At 41.7% G+C, this 27866-nt stretch overlaps 1 protein-coding gene across 2 annotated transcripts in view; it reads right to left on the reverse strand.

Annotated features, from left to right (window-relative positions):
* Window positions 1–1324: 1324 nt before the first annotated feature.
* The window catches only part of PON1 (paraoxonase 1), a 34883-nt gene continuing 8341 nt past the window's right edge, over window positions 1325–27866 (reverse strand). The window contains exons 3-9 of one of the 2 annotated variants that reach the window (XM_003982775.4): window positions 27548–27603; window positions 26147–26315; window positions 20588–20714; window positions 16744–16944; window positions 15480–15561; window positions 4563–4691; window positions 1659–2078 (exon numbers count right to left, since the gene is read on the reverse strand). In XM_003982775.4, the coding sequence (XP_003982824.2) occupies window positions 1920–2078; window positions 4563–4691; window positions 15480–15561; window positions 16744–16944; window positions 20588–20714; window positions 26147–26315; window positions 27548–27603 (923 nt within the window). In that variant the 3' untranslated portion in view covers window positions 1659–1919. Of the gene's footprint in view, window positions 2079–4562; window positions 4692–15479; window positions 15562–16743; window positions 16945–20587; window positions 20715–26146; window positions 26316–27547; window positions 27604–27866 lie in introns of both variants that reach the window. The other variant, XM_045052399.1, reaches the window with a different exon arrangement.

Consider the following 27866-nt stretch of genomic DNA (forward strand, 5'->3'; position numbering starts at 1 on the left):
CAGCGCCCTTTCTGACGCCTGTCAGCCAGGAGAGGACTGTGACAAGTGCATTAAAGGGCTGGCCTCACACAGCATGGGGCAAGCTCAGAGTCAGCCCATCCCACAGGATGGGGTTCTTTGCTGCGATGTTACTTCGAAAACCTTAAAAGTTCTGGAGATTTGAACATAGCAAATGAAGGACATTAATTTCTCTCTCTTTCTCTCGTACACACACGAACCATAATTGATCTGTGACTAAACCTTTGGCAGTGCAAAAAAATAAGTGAATTTTAGGCCGGCTTGTCTTCCTCAGGGTCTGCTATGAAATTCCTCACTGAGGGGAGGCATGTGTCCCTTTTTGCCTGAGCCTGAGTGTATGCTGTGTCACACCGGATAGCCTTCTTTCTTTTTTAGGGGGTAGGTTGGGGACAGAATTTGCTTATTCTGTCAAGAACAAGAGAGAACAGAGTATGGTTACTTCACTGATATCAAACAACTCTTTTTAAAAGAAGCATGGGCTTTTTCAGCATACGTACAACACCCATTGATAGTTTCAAAAAGAGTATTTCAGGAAATCCAACTTTGAGGGCTGTAAACAGCATCACTGAATAATTGAGCACTCGTAGGGCACATGATCTTATGCTCACTGAAATCGTGACTAAAATAACTCTAATCCGATTTGAGGAAAAGTGTTCTCCAGGCCAAACAAAATGTTCCCGTTTATGACTCTAAGTTAACATGTTGGCACTTCTCAATTTTTCAGCCAGCCGTTTTTCCCAAACTACCAGACCGTCATCATGGCAAGTGCCCTAGAACTTTGTTTGTAATGTGACTGCTGTAGCATCCCAGGGAAATCATCCATCCTGTCAAAGGAGATAGATAAATGAAGCTAGGTAACCTTTCCATCCCAGCTTTTACAAGAAAATGACAAAGTCATCTTTTCTTCTGAGTCATGTCCCTCAGAAGATAGGCCAAGGCTGTTGATTTTTTTATTATCGTTATTATTATTTTGTTTACCTTTCTATTGTTTTCTTCTTAGCCTCCACTGCAAGTTACAACAGGAAGAAAGAGAAAAAAAAAAAAAACTACGAACCGCCACCACCACTTCTAACAACAATCTTGTCTTTGGGGGGCATTTGGCTTCACCCAAATCGATTATGGGCTTCATTCTGTATCCACTCATGGACGCGAACAAACTTCTTCTTTTCACTGGGTCAAAGAAACTACAATGTCCAATTGATGCTGAGATAACAGACACTCGTGTGACAATACTCCCAAGAATGTTAAGATGCTCCTTCATGTCATTGCTAAGGGAGAATTGAATAAATCAAAGGAAAAGGAGAAATAGGGTCACTCAGATTTATGTTTACTGAGAAAGTCATCCACAGTAGGGGCAATGGAAGTCAGACTGGGCCAGTATGTCCGATGGCTTTGCAGAGGAAGTTTGCGTGCAGCTGAGGGAAACTGGTGCACATCTAGTTTTCCAGCAGGCGAACCGGAGCCCCTTGAGTGAGGACTAGAGTTAATGACGATACATGAGATCATCCTGCTCCTGTATTCTCTGAACAAGACTCAGCGAGGCAGCGATAAGCTCATGTGCTCTCAGGGAACACATGCTTCAGGGAGAGTGCATTTGGATCCCATACCGTTAAATTATTTAAGACCTGACCACTGACACAGCAATTTCAGCCATTTTATTGCAAAGGACTTTTTTATTGGTCAGTGAGGTTTTCAAATATTGCTAGACTGATTTGCTATCATACCCTCCAAAAAGCCTTCTGCATTGATTCTGTTCCCAGCTAACCAGCGCTTTCCTCCTTCCAGATGTCTGAGTTCGGGGTCAGTGGTCACTGTTCAGATCAGATGGCTGTGGCCCCTGAGATGGGGCCAGCAGCTGAAATGGGCTCACAGTATCCACGGCACGGGTGCAAACCGACCCACTAGAGCTCACAATACAGAGCTTTCTGGAACACGGTGCCAATCAGCAGTTTCCCTTTGTACACAGAGGCAACAGTACTTCCTTGCAAAACTGTACCGTTTTCTGCATAAACACGGGTAACTTTGGGTTCTTCTGCTAAAATGTTCTGGATTCGGATCACCTGTCAAAGAAATAACGGTAGCTTAATATTTCTTTTTAAGTCACTCAAAATTAACTTTAAATAAGGGTCATGTCTTCACATGAAGAAGCCTGCAGGTAAATCATATTTTGTTTCCAAATTACCCTTTATATAAGACATCAGTTTCCCCACTGGCAAAACGACAGATTTTAATCAGGCGACTTTGAACAGAGAGACACATAGGACTACCTAGACTAGGCAAGAAACAGAAGTGAGTAAGTAGCACTGTCTGGGTGTGAGACATTAGGGAGTATTAGGGACTATGGCAAATGAGGAGGGAGGCTGTTAGTAACGGATTACTGCCATGCTAGAATTTGGGCCAGTTTTTTGTGTTTTCAGAAAAGCTAGGAATTTGGTCTTTAAATTCTGGCAATTAAAAAAAAAAACATATCTCTGTACCATACACATCTCCTCTGAACTAAAGTTTCCAACTCTAAATGTATAAGATTTTATAAGTTCAGTTTCCTTCATTTATTGAGCAGAAATATGATTGTGTCGATCACAACAGTGTGGTAGCATGCTAAGCTGACCACACATAATAGCCAATATGTGACCACTTTGGTCAATAAAACAGCGATTTCATATAATTCACACTGTGTAAAGAGCACCCTGTGAGGCAGGGGCCCAGGGTCACGTTTTGGATCTTCTACTTACTATTTGTTCCTCATTTGTAGAACGAGGTGTGTGGGACGAGATTAAGTTTCTTTTCAGCTCTAACTTCGTATTCTTAAGACTTTAGGATAAAATACAATGACTAGAAGAAAGGATACCTACATACAAAAACACCAAACATGGCGGACTAGGATGGCCAGTGCCTATATATAAAGGGTTCAAGGGAGCAGTAACAAGGACCTCTTTAAAACAGCAGGCCCCAAGGACAGACGTGTTAGTTACTTACTAGGAAATAGGTGATGATGCATCTTGGCTTAGGTAAGCCTCTTTTTAATAAAACTAAATCATCCTTCTATGGGGCAGTGCATTGGTTAATGGATTATTACTTTTTGCTATTTCTTACCAAATCCATCATTAGAAAGGGAGTATTTTTTCCAGAGCTGCAAACCAAGTCCATGCTGTAGCAAGTGACCGAAGTTCACTAAATGAGCTAACAAGCAAGAGCAAATTAGAATCTAACATTCTGCTCCGTTCTGAACGGTGAACACACCACAGCATACATGTCCTCAGTTCTGTTAAACATACCATATAGGAATCCTAATGGCTAAGAGGTAGCAAAAGGCACAAAGGACTGCCATTAAACACAATCACAATTGTCCTGTAAGCCTGGAGATAAAGGGTATGAAGGGCCGTAAAGTAACTGGAAACAAACATTTGGTTTGGGGCCTTTTTTAAATCTAAGAAACATGGGATTAAAAAAAAAAATCTTTTTTGGTGGGTGGGAGTGAGAACGACTCTTACAACTAGGCTTTAAAAAGAATACATAGCAATAAACTATGCCAAAAGTTATATTGGTTATTTGATGTAAATAACAAGTATAATTAATACATACTGAAAAACTCAAAATAGATAACTCTAGATGAGTCATAGTAAATGCATATGGCAAAGTGAGTTTCAGATTCTTGTTTGCACTGCCAAAATAGTCCACTGAATAAAGACCATGAACATGAATGGGGTCTTTGGGCACCATAACTAAGATGGAAGGAAAGGTCTTTTAAACCGAAATAATTCCAGCAAGTGACTGATTTTTTCCCATTCCACAGGGATGGTTCAGAGAGGATGGCCATTTGCACATCAGGGCTCGTTCATTGTATACTGACACATAGAAAGAGGGGGTTGAAAGGGAGGGCAGGTAACAAAGAAATGATTAGACCATAGCAAGAAGGTACATTAGATTTTTTTTTAAACTATTGTGAATACTCAAATTGGAGAAACTCACTGTTGATGAACTCCAGTCCACTGCTGGCTACCCTACTCCAGCCCTCCACTCTGCTCAGACTTGTACAAAAGCCTACTGTGAAGGCTCCCCCTGCTCTCTGGCTCTGAGTCAGGATCGACCAAGGAGTAGCAGCATGGTAATGGGAGGACTGAGAGCGAGCTGGCGTACTTGTTCCAGGCTTCCTCCTTGTAGGGACCCTCCTCTGAGTCCCCCAACTGGGGGGCCTCTCCACACACAGCTCTCCTCTTGTTCTGGCTTCTGGTAACCATTTCCTGCCTCCCTTGCTAGCCCTGGGGTGATGCATTATCTTCTGTTCATTTCCCTATGTGCGCCCACACCTGTGTATAGCGTGCCCTTATTAAATCCCCTCAAATTACCCCATTTAAATGTACCATCTGTCTCCTGCCTAGACTCTAACTAAAACGCCTCCCAGAGTCAAACTCTTTTTTATATCTCATCATTTGGATCATCTATCCATGTTCCTCCTTATATTTGCACATATAATTGAGATTTATGTTTTCAACCGAGAAGCAGCAGGGAATAGGTTGCTGATCAGATTCATTTTTCAAACCAACCTCTGATGCGGGAGGATTCTCCGGGTCATAGAAGAAGATTCTCATGCCATTAGGATGGCATCCAACCCAAAGGTCCCCTGTCACAGGATCCACGGATATGTTATCCACGAGTGTGTTAAAGTCCAGGGACTTCCAGATTAAAACCAAGGAGAGAAGGAAGGACAGAAAGTGAAAAAAAATTGAGAGGTGATGGAACAATAGGTCAGGGAAAGCCATCGTCTTGTTCTCTGTCACCACACTGTTGGTTCCAGGACACAATTCTTCCCCATTTCAGTACAGCTCAGGGAATTCCTCTAGCTTTCCATCTATGCTAGCATTTAATCAGTTTCCAGGACAGATGAGGGAAGGGGAAGATGCAGAAAGCCAAGAAGGATTGTTAGAAGTCAGATGAAACCATTGGGACTAACATCTGTGCATGAACCTAAAACTGAAAGGAAGAAAAAGTTTTAAGTGCTGCATAAAACAGTTCCTTCTAAAACGGCATGTGCAAATGATATTTTTACAAGCATTCAGAAAACAACCAGGAAATGTAGATTCATTTTTGAGGAGCACGTCAATGAAATGTAGGCTCTTCTTTAATGGCTAATCATAGGCTGTGCAGCCAGAGGAGAAATGATCACCCGGGGTCTAATTTTTGCCTTGGAGTTGGGAAAAAGTTTCTTCTTTAGTTTCCTGATGTTATTCAACTCCCTGCTCTTCTGCTGTTTATTTTCTAAATATAAGTTGCGAGCATGTGATGACTGCACAGATTGCTGTCGAGGCTTTGTACCAGGATCATAAATAATACCAATGATTCTTAATTCCACCATTCATCATCTTGGCTGCCTTCTACTGGGGAGAAATCACATCTATTTGTTTACCTCTAACTCTCAGTTGGAGAAGTAATATCTACCGTGTACCTCAAACAGAGGCCAGCATACCTCAGCGCCCAGAGACCGTGTAATAACTGGTGGTGACTCATTGCAAAGGCCAGAGTGTGGGCAGGCGGCTAGGGCAAACCAGCGCTGCCCTGCCCCGTGCTTCCTCCTCAAAATGACAGCTATCCCCACATGCCCATGAAGGGACTGGAGGGCTCCAGCGTCACAGCAGAGTCTCCATGCAGAGCCATCATTCATTCCTACCCTGGAGGCAAGCAAGGTCGGCCAAAGGAGGCGGCCAAGCAAAACATCCTCTGGCCAAAACCAGCCCTGGGCCTTCTCTGCCCCCCACCGCCAAACCCCCATCTATCACAGTGTCAGACATTCTATGCTGATACAGTCATTTCGTTAGATGAGGAAAATGTTGGTCTCAGGGCTCTGCTATTATCTTTGAGAGGGGTAACTGCCGAACTGGTGAATTCCATGGCAGGCGAAAGCCTACAGAGATGTAAACTAGGGGTGAGAGAAGTGAAGGACACCAAAGCCTGGGGGCCCCGTTCATTTGACACACGGTTACTGAGCTCCCTCCGTGTGCTCTACAAGAAGCTCAGCTCCTGGAGCATGCGTCAGGAAGTGGCAGGCCTGGCTCCTGCCAAGGGGGGGCTGACGCTCCAGCAGGGAGACCCTTTGGGGCCCAGCAATGAACTCTTGCCTTGCAAATCTGTAATTCCTAGCTAGACTAACTCACTACAGTGCACACAATGTACACATTTCATGCTTCCACAAAGCCAAGTGGAAAATTTGACATTCCTTGTTAAAGGAAACTTAATAAATTATTCTCATTGGGAAAAACTGTGTTCTCTGTTAACATCCCAATTTTTAGAGAACTGGAATGCATCAAAGTGGGACCCATTCATCGGCTGTGTCTTGAAATCTTTTTTTTCCTTTCTGTGAAGGAGGAGATAATTCCTTTTTTGTTTGTTTGTTTGTTTGTTTGTTTGTTTTAAGTAGGCTCCAGGCCCAGCATGGAGCCCAACATGGGGCTTGAACTCAGGACCCTGAGATCAAGACCTGAGCTGAGATCAAGAGTCACACTCTTAACTGACTGAGCCATCCAGGCGCCCTGAGATTATTTTTATTGTGGTAAAATATGCATAACATGAAATTTGTCATTTTAACCATTTTAAAGGGTACAACTCAGTGGCATTAGTGCCCTCACAATGCTGTGCAACCCTTACCCCTATCCATTTCCAGAAACCTCTATCATCCCAGACAGAAACTCTGCACCCGATAGCACCCTATTCCCCCCTCTACCATCCCCTGATAACCTCTATTCCACTTTCTGTCTATGAATTGGTCTATTCTAGGAACCTCATCAAAGTGAAATCACACAATACTTGTCCTTTTGTGTCAAGCTTACTTCGCTTAGCATAAAGTCTTCAAAGTTCATCCATGTTGGAGCACGTATTAGTACTCTTTTTTAAGGCTGAATAATATTCCATTGTATGTCTATCCCACATTTTGACAGGACATAGACCACCCACAGCTCATCACAAATTTTAAGATCAGTCTCCTTTCATTTATCAAATTTCTTGACACTCCAGGTATTAATTAATTACCCACTCTGAATTAATATGATCCTTCAAAAGAAAGAATAACATTACAGTCACAGGGGGAGCCTCAACTGAATTGTAATGTCAGGAGGTGGGCATTACCTATTGCCAAAAGTGGGTGTCAACCCTGAAATACGTCCTTTGCAGGACGAGCACCTTTATCATTCTGTGTTGAATATATATACTAGATAGGGCTCTAGTCTTATTCTTTAACTTTCAATTTATAGAAGTACCTATTGTTATAACCACAATCTGTTTTTATTCCCTTGGCCAGTATGAGTGTATGAAATTCCACTTTACGTCAGCTAATACCAAATGGGCTATGCCAATGATTTTTAATGTCTAACATGATGCTCCATTTGATAAAGCTTTGAGGTAATTTACTCAGAGCAAAGCCTGTCATGACAGTACCTTGGATGTACTGACAGGAACAGTTCCACAAAGCATGGTGACAATGCTTTATGCCATGGGCGGTTATGGCAAGAGACAAATGTCTTTTTTGTAAGGGACAAGGGACTACTTCTTTAATGCTCCACTTTGCTGTTACTTTCTCTTTCCTCTCCTTTGTGTTTTTACCTCTTTTGACCCAAAACTTCAGACCAGATCATAATGGGTAGGGGAAGAAGATAAACCCCTGAAGTGTACCAGCCCTATCATATTAATTGCACAAGTATTTGTTGAGTGCCTACCACGTGTTGGTGAACTCTTCCAGGAACAAATAGAAAATTACTTGTCCTTCGGGAACTTACACCCTAGTAGAAGAGGCAGACAGTTGAGAAGATAAATAAAATATAGAGTATTTCACTTATAAAATATAAGTTAAATATATAGTATTAGTAATAAATGTTGAAGGGAAAATGAAGCTATAAGGAGAAAGGAAGTATAAGTGTGTATGTGTGCACATGTGTGTGTGTATGTGTGTGTGTGTTGGAGGAGGTCATCAAGAGGACGTGACCACCAGTTGATCCTCAAGCTGGGCCCAGGCAATCAGAGGCTCCTTAACCCCTCCCCTGTCCTTGGGATGTACATTCTGCCCACTGTTTCCACAGTGGGAAGTGTTCCAAGGACATAGCCTTGAGAGAGTAATGTGTTATTGAGACCATCTGGACAGTGTATGTGGCTGAATCCAGTTAAAGCCTCTATATAAACTTTAAAGATTCTGGCGGATGGGTGTGGAGATCTACTTGTCCTAAGGCTGTTCAAAACAAGCCTCGTATGTAAGTTCCCTTGTTTATTAAACCTGCCACCTGCCAGTCTGTCTGCCTTCTTCTTTTATCTCTCCTTGCCCCCCTATTTGGGCAAAAACATGGATTAACTTAGAGGATTTTATGCTAAGTAAAATAAGTCCAACAGAGAAAGACAAATACCACATAATTTCACTTACATGTGAAATCTAAAAAAAACAAAACAAACGAACAAAGAAACAGCAAAAACAGACTCATAAATACAAAGAACAAATTGGTGGTTGCCAGAGGGGAATGGGGTGAGCAGACAGCAAAATAGGCGAAGAAGGTTAAGAGGTACAAACCTCAGGTATAAAATCAATAAGTCATAAAAATGAAAAATATAGTCAATAATAGTGTAATACCATTGACAGATGATGCCTACATTTGTGATGAGCATGGAGTCATGTGCAGAATTCTCAATCACTAGATTGTACACATGAAACTAATATAACGTCGTATGTCAACAATACATCAATAATAAGTTTTTTAAATAAATGGATTTAATTTAAAAAAAAAAGAAAGCCGGAAGAAGAGTTGAGATCAGAGAAAGACATGTGGGTGTCCCCTACTCTGTAGCTTTGGAGCTGGCAGACAAGGTGAGAGAGCAGGATGGTCATTTGAAGACCTTGCGTGACACTTGGCAAAGCTAGGAGGGCACAAGCTGCGGCGGATTAAGGTCCAAGTGCCGTGACAAAGTGTGATTGGGACTCTAGGAGGTGGAGCCCCTGGAAAAGTGAGGATAGTGAAGAGGAGGATGCTGTGGTGATTGACAGTGGAACGAACAAAATGCCCCGTGCTGTCCAACCCCTAAAACAAAGGAAAGCAACAGCACCACGACAACCCCAGCTAGTGGGGCAGCCTCCAACTGAGCGAAACGATTCACGAAGAGAGAATGTACTCCCAGTGAGCTTATTGATACAGCTGCCAAGTTCCAGCAAAGAGCCAGGAAAAGTATCCTGACATGGTTAGTGCACCTAAGGGATACAGGGAGGCGGTGGGGGGGGGGGGGCGGGGGAGTCGGGGGGGGGGGGGGACGGGAGATGACATTTCTCTGACTGGGCAGGAAGCAGAGAAAATGAGCAATGAGCAATATCAGCACATACCCTGCTGTCTAGTAGCACCTGGAAGGAGCTCAAAGGCTCAAAGTACTCACTCCACTACAGATTAGACTATTGTAGCTTGCAGTGAGGTTTGGCCCAATAAGGGGCACCTACCTGGGCATGTGGACTCCTGAAAATCTATAGAGGAGGAACAACAATCTTAGGGAACTGGGAATGAGACAGGCAATCTCCGCCTCTGTGTTTGAAGACCCTGATTAGGCCACATTCACTGCAAGAATGAAAGCTAGGATACTCCAGTCCACCCCCAACACCCGTTATGGGACACTCATGTCCATGTTGAGCCCAGTTGTGAGACAAGACATTTATGATGTTGGGCAATCCACTGTTGATCTGGGGAAAACTGACAAATCCTAGGAATGGCTGTGAGAAAGACTTGAGAAAGAGAAGTCACCCATAAAAACAAAAGGCTACCCCAAAAGACTGTAAAGGTCCAGTAAAAATAACCCGGAAGCAAATGTGGTTTAACCGGATTGCTGCAGGGACCCCACATGAATGGAAGGACTGACAACTCAGCACTGTACTCATTGGCCTGTGGAAAGCCATCAAACCTGAACAACAATTCAGACCTGCTCCGTCTGCCCCTTCCCATCCCTGATTCCCTGCTTGCTCTAACAGAAGCTTTGGGAACACAGTCCTATTTGGGGGGAGTTCCTCCTGTACCCCAGGGATAGATGTAGGCCAAGACTGCCTGGAAGTGAGGGCAGTTGGGGACCATCAGAGGCCTCAAGCTGAACACACTACTCACTGGTCCTCCAGAAGTAACCGGTGGATATTAGATCCAAATGTACTCTAATACCTGGTAAGCCTGAGAAGTTTTCAGCATCATCAATGGTTACACAGAACAAATGGTTATGGTTAAGAAAGTTTTTTGACACTACAAATTTAGTGTTCCCCTCTACTCCAAGAATATGAGGTTTCTGTCTCTCCAATACCAGAGATCATATTGGGCATTGACATCCCTACAAGGTGAAACTGCAAACCTCTATCTGTGAAGTCCGGACCTGGGTTGTACTGCAAACCTCTATCTGTGAAGTCCGGACCTGGGTTGTAATAATCAAACCAGTGTTGGAAGGAAACACCCACTGGGAACCAGTAGGCCTGTCACCCTTGGGGAATATGATAACTGTCAAACAGTATAAATTGCTCCAGAGCATAAGGAGATAGAAGAAACCATCCAAGAACACACTGCAGGACATTCTCCAAGCTTTCCTGGAACAGCTGCAAGGGAGAGAATGGGCCACGAGCCCACAAAAAATCAAGGCCCAGGAACTGCCATAAACTTTTTGGGAGTCATTTGGTTAGGCAGACACATGTTCCAGAAGCTGTGATTGATAAGATGCAAGCTTAACAATCCCTAAGAACCTGAAAGAGGTACAAACCTTTGTGGGGATTTGGGGGTTTGGGAGAACTTTTTTTCCCCATCTGGCACCGTGTCTCTGTCCCTTATATGGACTGATTAAAAAAAGGACATGTGTGGGTCTGTGGATAAGGGCAACAAGTCACCTTTGAGAAGACAAAAGTACTAGTGAAAGCTTAGGGTATTAAAGCTCTGGGCATCTCCCAAGCAGGGCTACCGTTTGAGTTAGATGGGTCTGTGACTCCAGAAGGTATGAAGTGGGTACTGGGCTGGGGATCACAGGAGGACAGAGTTCCCCGAGGATTTTGGGCCCAGCTCTGGAAGGGGACAGAAACTCCATATACCCCATAGGGCAACAGTTCCCAGCAGTGTATACAGTGCTGCTCCAGGTGGAGCCTCTCAGGAAGGAAGAGTATGTCAAAGTAAGAATTTTTCTTCCTTTCAAGGGGTGGATTGAGAATATGTTCCACTGACTTATCTCAGGGGAGATAAGTGGGTTTGGCCCCGGCTCAAACCCCCATGTTGGCCAAGTGACATTCCTATCTGCCGCAGAGGAGCACTCTGTCCACCAGCCCACTGTCTCTAGAAATGAGGGCACTACTGGGCCCTGTAGAGTATGTAGATCCTAAAGATGCACCACCCCTCCCAGGCCCCATTCCTGTGGCAGCCCCAACAGCCTGCAGAGAGGGAGTGGGGGATGGATCTAGTCAAGGGAATCTATCCAGGGGCGCTGCAGTTTCTATTCAGCCCAACACTGACACCATCTGGATGGAAGCGGAAAGAAACCGCAGCCCCGACAAGGGGAGGGGCCGTTTGGTGATGACTCATGAGCCCTGACTGTTAACCCTTTGCATTGACAGTTGGGCTGTTCTAAAGGGATTCATCCAATGGCTTGGACAATGGCAAAGCGAAAGGTGAATAATCATGAGTAAGCCCTGGTGGGGTCAGGATACATGGAAAAATATTTGAGCCTGCCTGCAAGAACGTGAGACAGTCAGTCCTCACTGGCTTCCACATCTCAGCTCACAAGGGACTGAAACCCTTTGGCAATCAGGAAGCCGATGTCCTGGCTTGGGTATAAGCACTAGCAACTAACACTTTCGTAGATACAGAGATTGGGTGCATTAAAAAAGTAGCCATCCCAGTGCCCTGGTAGGAGGGTATATCTCCAAGGAGGCTCCATTGCCCTCAAAATACAGCGACTTAGTCAATCCAGTAGCAGCATGCCCTTTATGTTTTAAACAGCACCCAAGGCAACTGCCAAAGAAGTCTGAGGCCATCCGCTGGGATTGGCAGATTGACTGCATTAGCCTTTTGCCTGTGAGTGTGGTTCTAAATATGCCTTGGTTTGTGTGGACACCACATCTGGCCTAAACCAAGCTTTCCCTCGTCATCATGGCTACCACCATCAGGGGATTAGAGAAGCTGAGTAATATGGATGAATACCATCATTAAATAGACAGTGATTGGGGGTCACATTTCAAAAGTCATCATGTGCAAAACTGGGCAAAATAACACAACATTGAATGGAAGTTCCATCTTCCCTATAACCCACAAATAGCAAGAGTGGTAGAAAGGAAAAATGGAATATTAAAGCAGCAAATGAAATTACTAACAAGTAAAACCACCTTGGCCAGGTGGACTATATATCTTTGAATGATCGACCAGTAGGGCCCTGTTTCTCCAGATGCCAGACTAGGGACCCCTACCAAGGCATCCAGTACTGAAAGGGTCCAGAAGTCATGAGAGGCAGCCATTGTGCCAACTCTCTCCATGGATCAAGGAACTATGCTGCTGAAAACACCAAGCCCCATCATGCCTGAGCAAAGCATTATCTACTGGAATTTGCAATGAGATGTCCCTCCAGGATGGGCGACTTACTTTGCATAGGATGGGTGAAGGGAACTACTCAGGCTGCACTGGATCCCACTGTCCTGCTGTAGGCTGGACCTGTTGAAATGCGCTGTATCTGAAAGAGGGGAAAGGGTAGGGGTCCTAGTCTGGCATATCCTGCTCCCAGGCCACCTCCTCATGCCTGACGGTGCTGCCTTCCCTGGCCAACATGTATGGTATACACCACATGGTCAAATGCCTAAAGCTGCAGCCACATTAACATCTAAGGATGAGGCCACAAGTGTAATTCTTAAAGAAGGGGACGATCTCCATGTAAGTTCCTACTAAATGTCTATTTTTTTTGGCCTGAAAACTTCTGCTGTTCCTGTAGTGTCCAGTCACAGAATGGGCACCAGAGGAAAATACCTTTCTACAGTGGACCACTCATATGCCTGACAAAAAAAAAATCAATTCAATTGTCAGATATGTGGAGAGCTGCCCTTCTCTTGCTGGTCAGGATTGCCATAGTAGGTATCACCATGCTGGGGAGGGGATCCAAAAGCCCTAAAGTAGTACATTAAGAAACAGCAAGTTAGGAGTAGTACTTTCAATCCATCTGATATTACCAATACTAATCCAGAAAACCAGCTTATGGCACACACTATCAGTAACACTGGGCATGGGCATTCTTTTTCTGTCAAACTACACAGGCACCCCATCAAACTGCTGACTGAAGAATCCTAGAAATACCATCATTGGAGCTAGGGGTGGCTATGCTCAGATTTGAGATGGGTTTATGTGGGTTACCAGGGCTACAGACAGTGGAACCCCCAGATACCCCTATGTTGGGAACAGAAAAATCATTCTAAACAGAACCAACCCAATTGTACCAGGAATGTATCCATGGGATGGATATCGCTCGTACTGTATAATTATTCTATCATATTAAAGGATGGCAACTACTTTGGTGCTGACAGGTCACACTGCCCAGGTACTGATTGGGTGGCCACAAGTGGGGCCCAGTGCTCATGTGGCCCCAATCTTGGGTCATGGCTTCTACCCATGTGGTTGGGCCCCTACACTCTGTGTTTTTCCTGGACATGCGGGAGAGTCCACCCCACCATAACAACTGCCAAGCTCCCTCCCTTCCAGGCCAGGTGGGCACACTCTATTTCCACTGGCATGATCAGTTGGCCACTGGCTTTGTTCCCTCCATTGTCCCGGAGGGTGTTAGAGCACACATCAAAGCCCCTACCAAATTCATCCAGCGAGCCTTAAATGATAACAAAGCCTGTCTGTACTGAACATTGAAATGTCTCTAATGATAAAAGCTGTCATCCAAAATAGGATGGCCTCGAACACTATCACCACCTCTTTGCCATTATCCAAACAGAATGTTGTGTGTCCATACCTGAGGAGTCTGCTAATGTGTCACCTTTATTAAATCACATAAGGACACAAGTGAATACCCTGACTGATTTGACCCTCAGCTCAGGGAACTTAATAAATCAGTGATTCAGATTTGGGGGCTCTTGGAGGAAGAAATCGCCACTGATTTGGGGAATCATGGCCTTACTTTGTGTTTACTCTTGCCTGTACCGATATTGTTGCTGTAGTATCTGCCTCCAGTGTAGCCAGATAGCCACTAAACAAGCTGCACACATGCTATCGAAACCCCTTGCTGACTGCCCTGGGCACATTGCAAAAGAGGGGCGTGGATGAGATTGTAAGAGCTATCACAAGGGATGGAGTGTTGGAGCAGGTCATTGAGAGGACATGACCACTGGTTGACCCTCAAGCTGGACCTGGACAATTGAAAGCTACTCATCCTCTTCCCTGCCCTTGAAATGTACATTCTGCCCGCTGTTTGCACAGTGGGAACCATTTCAAGGGCACAGCCTCGACAGAGGTAGGTGTTGTAGAGCCCATCTGGATGGTACCTGTGACTGAGACCCATTAAGGCCTCTATATAAACTTTTAAGATTCTGGCAGGCAGGTGTGGAGAGAAACTCATCTTGCAGCTGCCTAAGACAAGCCAAGTAAATAAGTTCCCTTGTTTATTAAACCTGCCATCAACCGATCTGGAGTGGTCTGCCTCTTTCTTGGTCTCTTCTTGTCCTCCATGTAGAGCGAGGTGCGTTCGGGTTGCACCAGGAAGCCCCTGAGGTTGCAAACTAATGGTGTGTGTGTGTAGCAAGGCGAGCAGAGTCGCAAGCTTAGATTAGGTGGCCAGGGAATGCCTTGCTGAAGGGACATTTTAGTGAAAACTGGAAGGATATGAATGAAAGAGCCACAGAGATCTGGAAGAAGATCCTCTGAGCAGAGGGAACAAGTGTCCCACCTGAGGCAGGGCCCCTGCTGAACTCAGGAACCTTCGAGATCAAGAGGGGGAAGCACTGAGACAAAGGTTGCAAAGTGATGGACTGCTGGGGCGTGTGGTGGTCCCTGGGAGTACTTTATATTTTATGGGGCTTTATATGTATATTATTTATAATTATTGTGAAGAGCGCTGTCATATGAAATACCAGTTGAGGCCATTTCTTTGCTGTTCCATCAACACGGAGGAAAAAATAAAAGGGAGAGAGAGAAAGGGGAGGGAGAAGAGGAGGGAAGAAAGGAGGGAGGAGAGGAAGGGAAGGGGAACTGAACTATACAACACCCAACTGAAAATTCACGAGGGCAGAAGGAATCAAAGTTTCATAGATGGATGTTTGGTTTGCTGCTTCCCACTCTGCCGCCAAATGAAAGTGAACAACAAACACACACGGTGCTGTTGACTCTTAATAGAGAAGTGAAAAATTGGTTCTCACCCACTCCAATTAGACAATCCTTTTTTGCTCACTTTTAATTTCACAAATCAATTAGAATCTAATTATCACTCTGCAAACTTATAGTGTTAATACATCTTACCTTCAATGGAGTTAGAGTCCAATTAGCGTGCTTTTCATACACATGAATCTTATGAGCCAGCAATTCACCTATATAGACATACCTTCAAAGAAGAAAGAGCGACATCAAAGCACTTGAAGTAATGCAACTCAAAAGGTTACGGTGAAGTTGTAATAACTCTTCCTAAGAAAGAACTTTGCTTAGAGACCGGAAAACAGGGCCCATCTCAAAGCGCACCAAATTCTGAAAAAAAACCTCAATGCGTTTATAGTACACAAAAGAGTTTTAATTTCTGAAAAGTTATTTCTAAAGATAAGAACTTAGTTGTCCCTGACTAGAAGAGAAGAGACTTGGTCCTAGTACCAGCTCTTAACATCTGGGAGCAAAATGTATTATACTACTTCTCTTAGTTTGTCAATAGAGTGACAAACCCCAGATTCTGCATTTCAGAGGATAATGGGTTCCCTCAGGCAGGCTGCAGGAAAGCCCCTTGACCATCAGGCTCTTGTTTTAGGCCAGAGAAAGCATGAGAGAAGACAAGATGCTCGGCTTGGATCTGAGAGAAGTCTTCCTCCCCTCTTCCCCTGAGTCTGGTCCTGACCCTGTTCATTTAGTAGTTTGCACACAGTGCAATGCCACACTCATCAGAGAGACCTGTGGTCAATGCATCCCAGAGCAAAAAGAGAAATAATGATTTATTACCTGTTATTTTGGAAAACCAGGAAGTGCTATAGATAATTGAAAGCTGTCCATGATGTTTCCTCTAATTATGTTACTAACCCTCTGAAATCCATGATGATACAAGATGAGGAAGGATATATGGATGGATATACAGCTCTTTTTACATTTTTTAGGGGATGGAAGGGCAGATTTTTCCCCCATAGTAACACTTTCTTAAAAAAGCAGTGTCTTGATTTGCATTTTGGTGCAACCTCTTTATCTTGTCAAAAACCAGCACTATTGAGATATATAACTGCATGCTGTTCGTCTTATAATGCACTCAAAAATCTTCCCTCAAAGCAAAGCTATTTAGCAATACTAAATGTTTAGCATAGATTCCCCCCACCCACACGAAACAAATTTAAAGAGTATGCCTACACAATATAGAAATTATGTTTGATAAATTTTATCCCCTGAAAAATTAAGACATTTTAAAGTTCTTCCTAATTTCCTCTTACCAGGATAACATGTTAAAACCTGCCACATTATTTAGAGAATGAATATGTTCAAAAGATATCTAACAAGAATCTGGGGGAATGTACGAGATTTGAAAGAGTTCACATACTTGCCATCAGGTGAAATGTTGATTCCATTGGCAAAGTCAAATCCATCTGCCATCACTTGAACTTCAGTTGGACTATAGTAAACAACATAGGACCACGCTAAACCCAAATAGAGCTCCCAGGACCTCAAGTAGTGGTCAACAAAATAGTGATCATTTGTGGCATAAAAGTGCTCAGGTCCCACAGCAACAATATCATTCAAACTGCAAATTCAAACACACACACATATGATATATACAGGCAAAGGTGTTGCACATTACAGGATTATGCATTGATTAGCATTCATTAATGTCTGTTCCTAAAAATCAAGATGTGGGATGGAGTTTCACTCTATTACTGCACAGAATTAATACGGCATTAGTCCCACCTGAAGACAACAATTACTCTAAAAAAAACCCCAAAAAGTTGTTCTAGCATTGTAACATAAAAGTCCTATTAGGGGCAGCTGGGTGGCTCAATCGATTAATCATCTGACTTCTGCTCAGGTCATGATCTCCAGGTTCTTGAGTTCAAGTCCCATGTCAGACTCTGTGCTGACAGCTCGGAGCCTGGAACCTGCTTTGGATTCTAGTCTCCCTCTCTCTCTGCCTCTCCTCTGCTCTGTGTGTGTGTCTCAAAAATAAATAAAAAGATATTTTTAAAAATCATATTAATTGTATCTTAAAAATAGTGTTATGATGTGTGTGTGTGTGTGTGTGTGTGTGTGTGTAGATACATTAAATTCAGTAGACATTAAATTAGGCCAAGAATCATTATCAGGGCACAATTTATTTATGTTCATCTAGAACTCACTCTCATCTAGAACAATCTGAGACATCATCAGACAGTGGGAGCACCGCCAGTGGGCAATCTTGAGAATTGCATTTTAAAGTTTTGCTACTATTAGCTGTGCAATTTAGGCAAAATCAATGATTTCACATGAAGCCCTGGCCTCAGTTTCCTTATCTGTAAAAGGATGAGATGGACTGGTCTATATATCAGCTTTAAAAGATCACTTCCGGCCTTAAAGTTTCATGATTGTAAACTGAGTAAAATGTCCATGAACAAGAATGCTCAGCAACAGCACGCTATGGCATATTTTCTTTCTGATTTTGATTCTCTCTCTGTTACTGAAAATCTAAGATACATGAGTCCATTTTTCTGCTTTAATAGGTACAACAGTGAACACTTAAGTGAGTCATTCTTTGCTGATTGAGGTGACAGAAGTTCCCCAGGGCTATTATCTGGAAGAGAATTATCTCCGCTCTATTGCAGGGGCGTAATAGCCAGCACATCAGCTCTGACGCAGCTCTGGGCTCCTGGGCCAGTTAGATAAGCATACAGAGCCTCAGTTTTCTCATCTGTAAAGAGAGGTTAAATAATTTTCCCAAATTCATACAGCTCATTAGTCTAAGACTAAGGGTCAGAATCTTAATTTGACACAACAATGCCTGTTGTGTGCTTTGTGGAAAGCCTGCCACTCACTAAACCCTCAGTCAATGGTGGCCATTATCACAACATGAGGAAAAAGGTCTAGGAATTTAGGATTAGTGTGTACAGGCTCCAGGCATAAACCTCTTTCCTCTCTCTCTTTTTTTCCCTCTCCTTTTTAAAAGTAAATATCCAAAATGAGTATACTTTATAATCATTTGCCTGTTTTTCATAAAAAGGAGCAGAGATGGATGTGTCAGAGTAATGGCTTTGAAATCTTTTTTTTAATGTTTATTTTTGAGTGAAAGAAACAGGGCACAAGCTGGGGAGGGGCAGAGAGAGAGGGAGACATAGACTCTGAAGCAGGCTCCAGGCTCTAGGCTGTCAGCACAGAGCCTGACGAGGAGCTCAAATCCAGGAAGGTGAAATCATGACCTGAGCCGAAATCCGAAGCATTATTAACCAACTGAACCACCCAGTCGCCCCATAGCTTTGAAATCTTATAGACCCCATTTGAATGCTGACGTTGCTTATTTCGTATATGGGGCCATAGCATGTGACTAAACTCCAAGCCTCCATTTCCTCTCTGTACCTTGAAAGGTTAGGGAAGTAAAATAAAAGAATGAGTACAAAGACTTTGACATTATGCCTGGCATACAGCAGACGACCAATAATGACTACTGTGTTATAATTAATAACATGCTTAAATCATAATAGATTGGTAACAGGAACATTGATGCTATAAACAGCAGTATAAACAACCATCAAATACAAAGCAGAAAATATGCATGGCTAGTCCTTTGGTTCAAAGAGCAGAATTTTGGTTAATTGTGGCACTATGGTTATTTTTGGTTTGGTTCCATATTGCCAAAGACAAATAATCTTGCAGTTGGCCCAGAAAAAATACTCTAACCCTGGGAGACTGGAAAAATCTGAGATTTCCAAGATTAGTTGTGAAACAAATAAAGTAAATTTCACTATTTCATAGCGGCTCAGAGGAACAGCTTCAGCCTCAAGCTACCAGGGTTCAAATCCTAGCTATACACATTTTACTGATAGTATCATCTGAGGCAAGTTAAATACTCCAAGCTTCAAAGTTGTTGTTGTTGTTGTTTTAAATCCCAAATGGTATAATAATAACACTTAATTAAGAAGGCATTTGTAAAAGATAATAAAGTCATCAGTTTAAATTGGTTATTGCAGCACCTAACTAATAGTTAAAGCTCATTGTTATTACTATTATTATTATTATTAGCCCAGCTTCTCCATTCTGCATACTTTTTCCTAATTGAGATCTTAATATGTGGCATATTTGCCAGACACTCAATATTCTCATTCTCTTTCCACAATATATTTGTTGAATGAATGTATGAATGAACTGTCCCACCAGAAGCTGTTCTTTGAATTTTCACCCTTCCCAGGGATGCAGAAGATTTGAGCCATACAGTACCTACTCAACTACTAATTAGTGGATTGGCCTTCATCCAGTAACTCCATTTCTCTCCAACTTCAATTTCTCTGTCTTTGAAAGCACCAGGTAAGAAAAAAGAGGAGGGGATACTGGGAACCCTGAGTGCATACGATGTGATGTGCTAAGCATTCTGCTAGGCCCCCTGCATGTAAATAACACTAGGTTTAAAAGAAATCTAGATTTACAAATCCTGCTAATGCTGACTGTTATTCAAATAAAGGCTGGGATTCTAGAAAATCTTAATGATTAAAGGATAAAGATTGTTTGGGAAGACAGCGTCAGATTATTGTCCCAAATCATCACTAACCTCATAAACCAAATCCTAAGGCAAGTGAGGAAGTTGACTTTATGTGGGGTTGATCAGGGATCCCTGAGTGCTTTCTTTTTCCTTGTGTTATATTATCAAAAAGTCTAGGATTGGAGCTGAGTGTCAACCACAGATAAATTTCTTACACAAATCACATGCAAACAACAGCAGTAGAGGCAGTACAGGAAGGTCTTAGAGGCACTAGATTTCAGATCTCCCTTGGGTATATGTTTCTAATTCATAGAAACATCTAAGATTCTATTTTTTTAATACAAAAATAAATGAATGAATAAATAAGCAAGCTCAAGATGTGGAATTCATCTGTGAAACCGGTTTGGATTTGAAATACTAAGTGTGGTTTTGGAGAAGATCAGAGCTATTTCTTGATAACAGTTCAAATGGACATTTTGGGCCGGGAGCCATTAGTCAGCATCCGGGCAGCCTGGGAAATGAAAAAGGAAGAGAATAGGTCTTCTGTCAAGGGTTTTAATCCTCAAAAGTATCCACAGAAGAACACTTGGAGGAGTTTGTGATCATTAGAAAGGAGAGTCGACTAGCCATTATTCCCCCCTCCCACTCTGGCTAAAAGGAAAAACTAAAGGTAGATTAACCATCCACTGGTTTGAAAGGAAAATAGAAATATGATGTATCTCAGTACTTAGGCAGAAGTTCGTGTCTGATGGTTTTCAGATGCAAAAGTGATTTTTCTTCTTCTTGAAATTTAAACAACTCAACAGTGGACTTAAAATCTGGATGGTTCACCACCAGCAGGTACACGGTATTATCTGAGAAGAGATGAAAAACAAAACTCGAAATGTTAACTGAGCTCTCAGCTGTCAGCCCTGTCTCCAGAAAGCAATTTCAACCCACCCCCAAATAGTACTTAGGGTGTCAGGCAGATGGAATATTTTCATCTCCTTGTAGAGAGAAGCACTTGTGATTGCTCCAAAGAAAAATGGCTAAAGGAAGAAGTAGTGACAGTCTCTAAAAACCTCTAAACTCCAAGGGACGGGTGGGGGTGGGGGAGGAATCCTCACCTTAAGAATGAACAGATCTTGACACTAAAACTCCAAAGAGCTTGTTAAGCTTTCTATTGCAAATGGTCTCAGCAAGATGCAGAGCTGAGATAAAAGAGATAAAAGATGTGGAGAATACCAATATGAGAAGGTGTGCTCAGGTACGATTTACAGTGTAAAATGATCAATTCCATAAAAAGAACACCTGAGAGATGCTATCAAAGGGAAGCAGCTTCCGTGAGTCAGTATGGCTTTAAGACATAAAAGAGGCCAATCTAAGTGGTCAAGAAGGTGTGATTGGTGTTGGTGAGCGAAGTTAGATTATTACAGTCTTTGCCTTTAGAAGGGGCAAGTCTTTGGAAACCTTTGATGTAACCAAATTGGTGTTTAAGGAAAAACAATACAAAGTTTAGTGGGTTGGACTGAAGAGATTTAAACAGAGAAGTCAACTAGAAGGCTCCTTATAGTTTGTCCATTCAACAAACAAGTGTTTATTTTAACTGGTGCTAAGTGCTACAAAGGGAAAACTAAAACCAGACAACCGAATGAAGGGTAATGAGATGTTTTCTTCCTGAGAGTCAGGGAAGTTCTGAAGAAGTGATGTTAAAGCAGAAAACAAAATGATAATAGGAGACCAAACCATGTGAGTATGTAGAGAAAGAGCATTTCCAGGCGAGGGAAGAGAGTGTGCAAAAAGCCTGAGGCAGGAGCTTCCTTGGCACATTCACTGAATAGTAAGGTTCTGGATGGAGTAGAGTGAGGGAAAGAAAGAGTGGGAAGCCTGCAGCCATAGATGTAGCTAGCCAAGGCCAATCTTAAGGTAAGGATACAGGGCTTAGTCACTGGGGCCTTGGAGCCAAGGAGTAGCTTGACCTGAAGTTACAGTAGTAATCCAGGTGTGTGGGGAGACGGCACCGGGCCAGAAGGGTGGCATAGACAAGAAATGGCAAGAAAGGATAGGAGGACATTTGACAGGAAGCATCAAAAGTCCCTGATGATGGCTGAGGAATGGGGGAGTCAGAAATCAAATGTAAGTGAGGACTGAAACCCAGATTCGTGTTGTGTGCGGAAGATTCCACCTCTAGGAATTTTTCCTAAGGAAATATTCACAGAAGATATATATACAAGAATGTTTATTTTGGCATTGTTTGCAATGAGCATAAAGGCAGGAACAGACTGAATATCCATCAACAGAAGAACAATATTACAGCACTCCCATGCAACTGAATCCTAAACAGCCCTTGCAAAGGAGCTCTAAATGCACTGTCATAGAAATCAGAGAAGGGAGTCCATAACGTAATGATAAATGCAAAAGCACTTTATAGAAGGGTTTGTGTAATATTACTCCCTTCTATTTTTAAAAGTGTACACATACCCAACAGTGTATTTCTTTGCACTTAAAAATGTTTTAAAAATAAAATATGATGTTGATAAATGGGTGGGGAGATCACTGAAAGGGGACTATACACGTCTATATAAAAGAAGAGACTTCACATGGGGTACATAGGTAAAGAAAAAAAGATAAAAGGATGAAAAATCAGTTTTCAACATTTTGAGTTTAAAGCAGCTATAGGAGAGGAACCCAAATAGAATAATCTAGTAAGCTACAGAAATGGAACTGAAAAGCCGACTAAAAAAAAGAAAAGAAAAAAGAAAAAAGAATACCCCATTAACAGTATTCTCTTGGAAAGCAGGGACAGTTAAGGGGTGTGACTTGGCTGAACTTTCTGAAATAGAGCAAATAAAAGGAGGCAAAAGATCAGTCTTTTGGGGAATGTTCAGAGATTTTGAAATAAATGATGAAACAATGAACAGGGAAAAGCCTGTAGTAGGGTTAGAACTAAGATAGATAAGTACATTGGAATATCAGGGAGGAGCAATTTACTTGAAGGAGAAAGTGGTCAACAGCATAAAATGAGGTAGAGAAAGGAAGGAGGGAGGGAGAGAAGGAAGGAAGGAAGGGAGGGAGGAAGGAAGGGAGGGAGAATTGGGAGAAAGAAAGTTTGTTAATAAGGACATTGCTGGTGACTTTAGGGCAGCAGTTTTAGTCACTCGCAGTGGAGAAAGTCTGAAAGAAAGATGGAAGGAGGGACTGTCTGCCGAGGAGATGGAGGCCATGAGTACAGACGTGGCTCTCCACTCCAGCCTTATATTTTATCACCTGGAGAACTTTTAACAAGTACTGCCACCCAGGCCTTCTTCAAACCGACTACTGAATCAGAATTATTGGGGCTGGGATCTGATCATTAGGCTTTTTATTTTTTAATTTTTTAACATTTATTTATTATTGAGAGACAGAGAGAGACAGAGCATGAGCAGGGGAGGGGCAGAGAGAGGGGGAGACACAGAATCTGAAGCAGGCTCCAGGCTCCGAGCCATCAGCACAGAGCCCAATGTGGGGCTCGAACTCACGAACCTCAAGATCATGACCTGAGCCGAAGTCAGATGCCCAACCAACTGGACCACCCAGGTGCCCCTTCGCTAGGCTTTTTAAAACTCCCTGCTGTTGGAACTACTAAACAAGTTCAGTGAAGTTGCAGGATACAACTTCAATACACAGAAATCTGTTGCGTTTCTATATGCTGAGTAGAACTATCAGAAAGAGAAATAAAACAATCCATCTCCAACTGCATCAAAAAGAATAAAATACTTCAGAATAAATTTAAACAAGGAGGTGAAAGGCCTATATATTGAACACTGTAAAACATTAATGAAAAAAATTGAAGACACAAATAAAAAGGTACAGCATGCTCTTGGATTGGAAGAATCAATATTGTTAAAATGTCCCTACAGTAATCTGCAGATTCAATATAATCCATATCAAAATTCCAATGGCATTTTTTATAGAAATAGAAAAATAGTCTTGGAATCTGTATGAAACCAGACACACACACACACACACACACACACACACACACACACCAAAATACAAATAGCCAAAGCAATCTTGAAAAGAAGAGCAAGGTGTCATGCTCCTTGATTTCAAACTATATTATGAAGCTATAAAAATTAAAACAATGTGGTACTGGCATAAAAACAGACACATAGATCAGTGAACAGAATAGAGAGCCCAGAAATAAACCTATATATGGCTTGTGGTCAATTAATTTATGACAAAGGAACCAAGAATATAGAATATACCATGGGGAAAAGATGGGCTCTTCAAAAAATCGTGTCAGGAAAACTGGACAGCTACATGCAAAAGAATGAAATTCAACCAGTCTTATACTATCCACGAAAGTTAACTACAAATGGATTAAAGACTTGAGTAGAAGACTTGAAACCATAAACCTCCTAGAAGAAAACATAGGCAGTAAGTTCTTTGACATAGATCTTGGTGATGATTCTTTTAAACCTGACACCAAAAGCAAAAGCAACAAAAGCAAAAATAAACAAGTGGAGCTACAACAAGCTAAAAAGCTTCTCCACATCGAGGGAAACCACCAACAAAATGAAAAGGCAACCTATCGAATGGAAAGGAATATTTGCAAACCATATATCTGATAAGGGGCGAATATCCAAAATATATAAAGAACCCATATAACTCAATAGCAAAAACAAGCAAGTAAATAATCTGATTTTAAAACAGGCAGAAGATCCAAAAAGATATTTTTTCAAAGAAGACATACAGAGGGCCAAGAAAATGTTCTGGTACAAGAAAAGGTGATCAACATCATTACTCATCAGGGAAATGCAAATCAAAACCACAATGAGATACCATCTCACACCTGTTAGAATGGCTATTATCAAAAAGACAAAAACAAAACAAAACAAAAAACAAGTGTTGGTGAGGATATAGAGAAAAAGGAAATCCTTGTGCATTGTTGTTGGGAATTGAAACTCGTGCAGCCACTATGAAAAACAGTTTCCTCGAAACTTTGGAGTTTCCTCGAAAAATTCAAAATAGAGCTGCCATATGATCCAGGAATTTCCTTTAAAGTGTTTATCTAAAAAAAACTAAAACACTAACTTGAAAAGATATATGTTCCTCCATGTTCACTGCAGCATTATTTACAACAGTCAAGACATGGAAACAAGGAAACTAGGTGTCCACTGATGGATGAACACACACACACACACACACACACACACACACACACACAGAGGAATATTATCCAGCCATAAAAAAGAACAAAATCCTGCCATTGGTGACAACATGGATGGACCTCAAGGGTATTATGCTAAGCAAACTAAGTGAGAGAAAAACAAAAGCATGTGATAGCTCTTATATGTAGAATTAAAAACTAAAACAAAAAACAAAGCTCATAGATTGGTTGCCAGAGGTGGGGAGTAGAGAGTGGAAGAAACAAGGGTAAAAAGGTTAAAAGAAAAAAAATTCAGTCGATATAAAATCCCCCAGGGGTTTCTGTGTGCATCTGGGTTTGAGAATTAATGTAGAGACAAAGAAAATGGTTGCAAACAGAAAGGAAGAAATGGGGATGGTGGGTGGCTCAGTCGGTTAAGCAGCCAACTCTTGATTTGGGCTCAAGTGATGATCCGAGAGTTGTGGTTATGATTGCGGGGTCATGGGATTGAGCCCCTCATCAGACTCCATACTGGGCATGAAGCCTGCCTAAGATTCTGTCTCTCTCTTCTTCTATTGCTCTTGTTCTCTCTCTCTCTCTCTTAAAAAAAAAAAAGAAGGGAAGGAAGGAAGGAAGGAAGGAAGGAAGGAAGGAAGGAAGGAAAAAATGAGAGGAAGGCATAAGGGATGGGGGCAATATGTTGATAGTTTTGAAATGTGGAAAACTAGTTTGAAGACAAAACAGAGAAACCAGTGGACAGAAAGGCACTGAAGGTGACAGGGCTGAGAGAAAAGTGACCATGGTGACTCTCTGTCAATTGATCTCTGTCAGTGCTGATGCCTTCAGTTAGAAAAATCTATCCCTGTAAATTTCTGGATTTGTAAAATTGTTTAAAATGGAAAACCCATAATGATTAAGGCTACATATTATTGCTATTGTAATTATAGGGATAATGTGATGTTGGTATTTTTAAAAATAAGTGCTTTACAGATCTGTAGTATGTTAGCATTCTCAAGCATTAAAGTGGTTATAATATTATATTTATATAACAGAGTGGGTAAGTTTAACAGAATAGTAACATTAACCATGACTACACTTCAGTGGAATGGAAGGAAATATTCACTTTAACATTTTTTAAATTTGGTTTTGTTTTTAACAAACATTAAATATTTTTACCTTCATCTGTGAACGTGCTAATCCCATGAGGGTTAAATGAAGAATGATCGAATTTGCTTCCAGTGATCTTCAGTTCTAACACTGTTGGATCTTCTTCATTTAGGTCCATCAGAAGTATTTTGCCAGGTTTATCAGGTTCAAAGCTCTTTATTCCAGGATACTTTAATCCCTTATAAAACATTAAGCAGACAAAAAATGGGTATATTACAAATATCTCAAAAGCTGATAGAGGTCATAGATGGCACATGGGTTCATACTATCTGCTTCGGGCCATAGAGCTGCATGGGAAGCCTCTTGGTTGGCTTGTGCAATAGGACCATGAAGGGTTCTGGAAGTCTGGAAGCCATATGTTCCACCAGGCCACCCCACACAACACACAGTCACAGACCATCCCTTCAGCAGCAGGAGCAGCAGAGCAAAGCCCTGTGTGTCTCATACCACAGCTCCCAAATCATGACAAAGATCAAAAATGGAAAAGTAGACCAAATGGGCAATTGTTAATGAGCTTCAACCATATAAAGCAAGGAATATAGAGAGAACATTGGTTATGGTTTGTAAAATGTCTCCTGGCAGGTTCCTTGGAAGCATCTCAGGGACAGAGATTTGGGGGAAGTCAACAATTCCTTTCTTAGCCTTCAATTAGAACAACACAGCTATGTTTTTGTTTTTGATGTTGGAATCCCATATAAGATTTTGCTTGGAATATGTATTCTGTTGCTTAAAAAAGGAATTTGGAAGACACTGCTGTAGAAGATGACTAGTTTTGCATCTTCAAAGGAGGAAATTGGACTAAATTACAGCAGGTAGCCAAGAGTGTTGGTTTCTTTTGTTTTAAGCTATGTCACGACCACAGTGATTTGTATGCAGAAGTTCAACAAACATGATGGCTTCACTCTTCAAAGTGTGGAAATTGTGGAATGACCTATCAACAATTTTATATTAAAGGGCTTATTCTGGAAAGTGTAAAAAAAAAAAAGGTAAAATCTAACCAACATGTGAATGTTTATATTTATATGCATACGTATACATATAGACACATATATATGTATACACACATACACCCAATTCAGTAAATATTTGAGTATACCACTTAAGGGCTTCAAGGAATAGGCCATTGATGGAAAGCCATTCTTGAACTCATTGGACTTACAAATCTTCACTAAATGGAAGACAAGGTAATATTAGAGTTCAGCGTACACATAGGAATACAAATATGCATAGAAGGCACATAATCGTAATTTTAACACCAGTGTAAATGCACATACTGTTTGTTTTTTGAACCATATGACTGCTTATTTTATTTGAAGGTGGTCATTGGTATATAACAGGCTTAAATGAAAGACTTAGGCTGCTTGTTCTAGAAAATGGTGTAGAGCACTGTAAAAGAGAGAAAACACTTACGGAGCTAATGAAAGCTAGTCCACTAGGAAGTATCTCCAAGTCTTCAGAGCCAGATTCTGCCAGAAAAGAGACTAGTCAGTACAGATTGTTGCAGGCTATTGCAGGGAGCTACTGATCCTTTTCTTTATCACTCTTAACTGGAAAAAGAGGCTATTTAGCTCTTATTTGATAGATCCAGAATAATTAACTCTTTCATTTATTCAAACTGACTAATATGATTCTATAAAAATGAGAAGACATTAATATAACTAAGTGCAATTAAAATTTGCACTTAATATATTTACTTATTTATTTATTTTTTATTTTTTTTGATGTTTTG

This window comes from Felis catus, chromosome A2, assembly GCF_018350175.1.
Source record: "Felis catus isolate Fca126 chromosome A2, F.catus_Fca126_mat1.0, whole genome shotgun sequence".
In the NCBI taxonomy this organism is placed as follows: Eukaryota; Metazoa; Chordata; class Mammalia; order Carnivora; family Felidae; genus Felis; species Felis catus.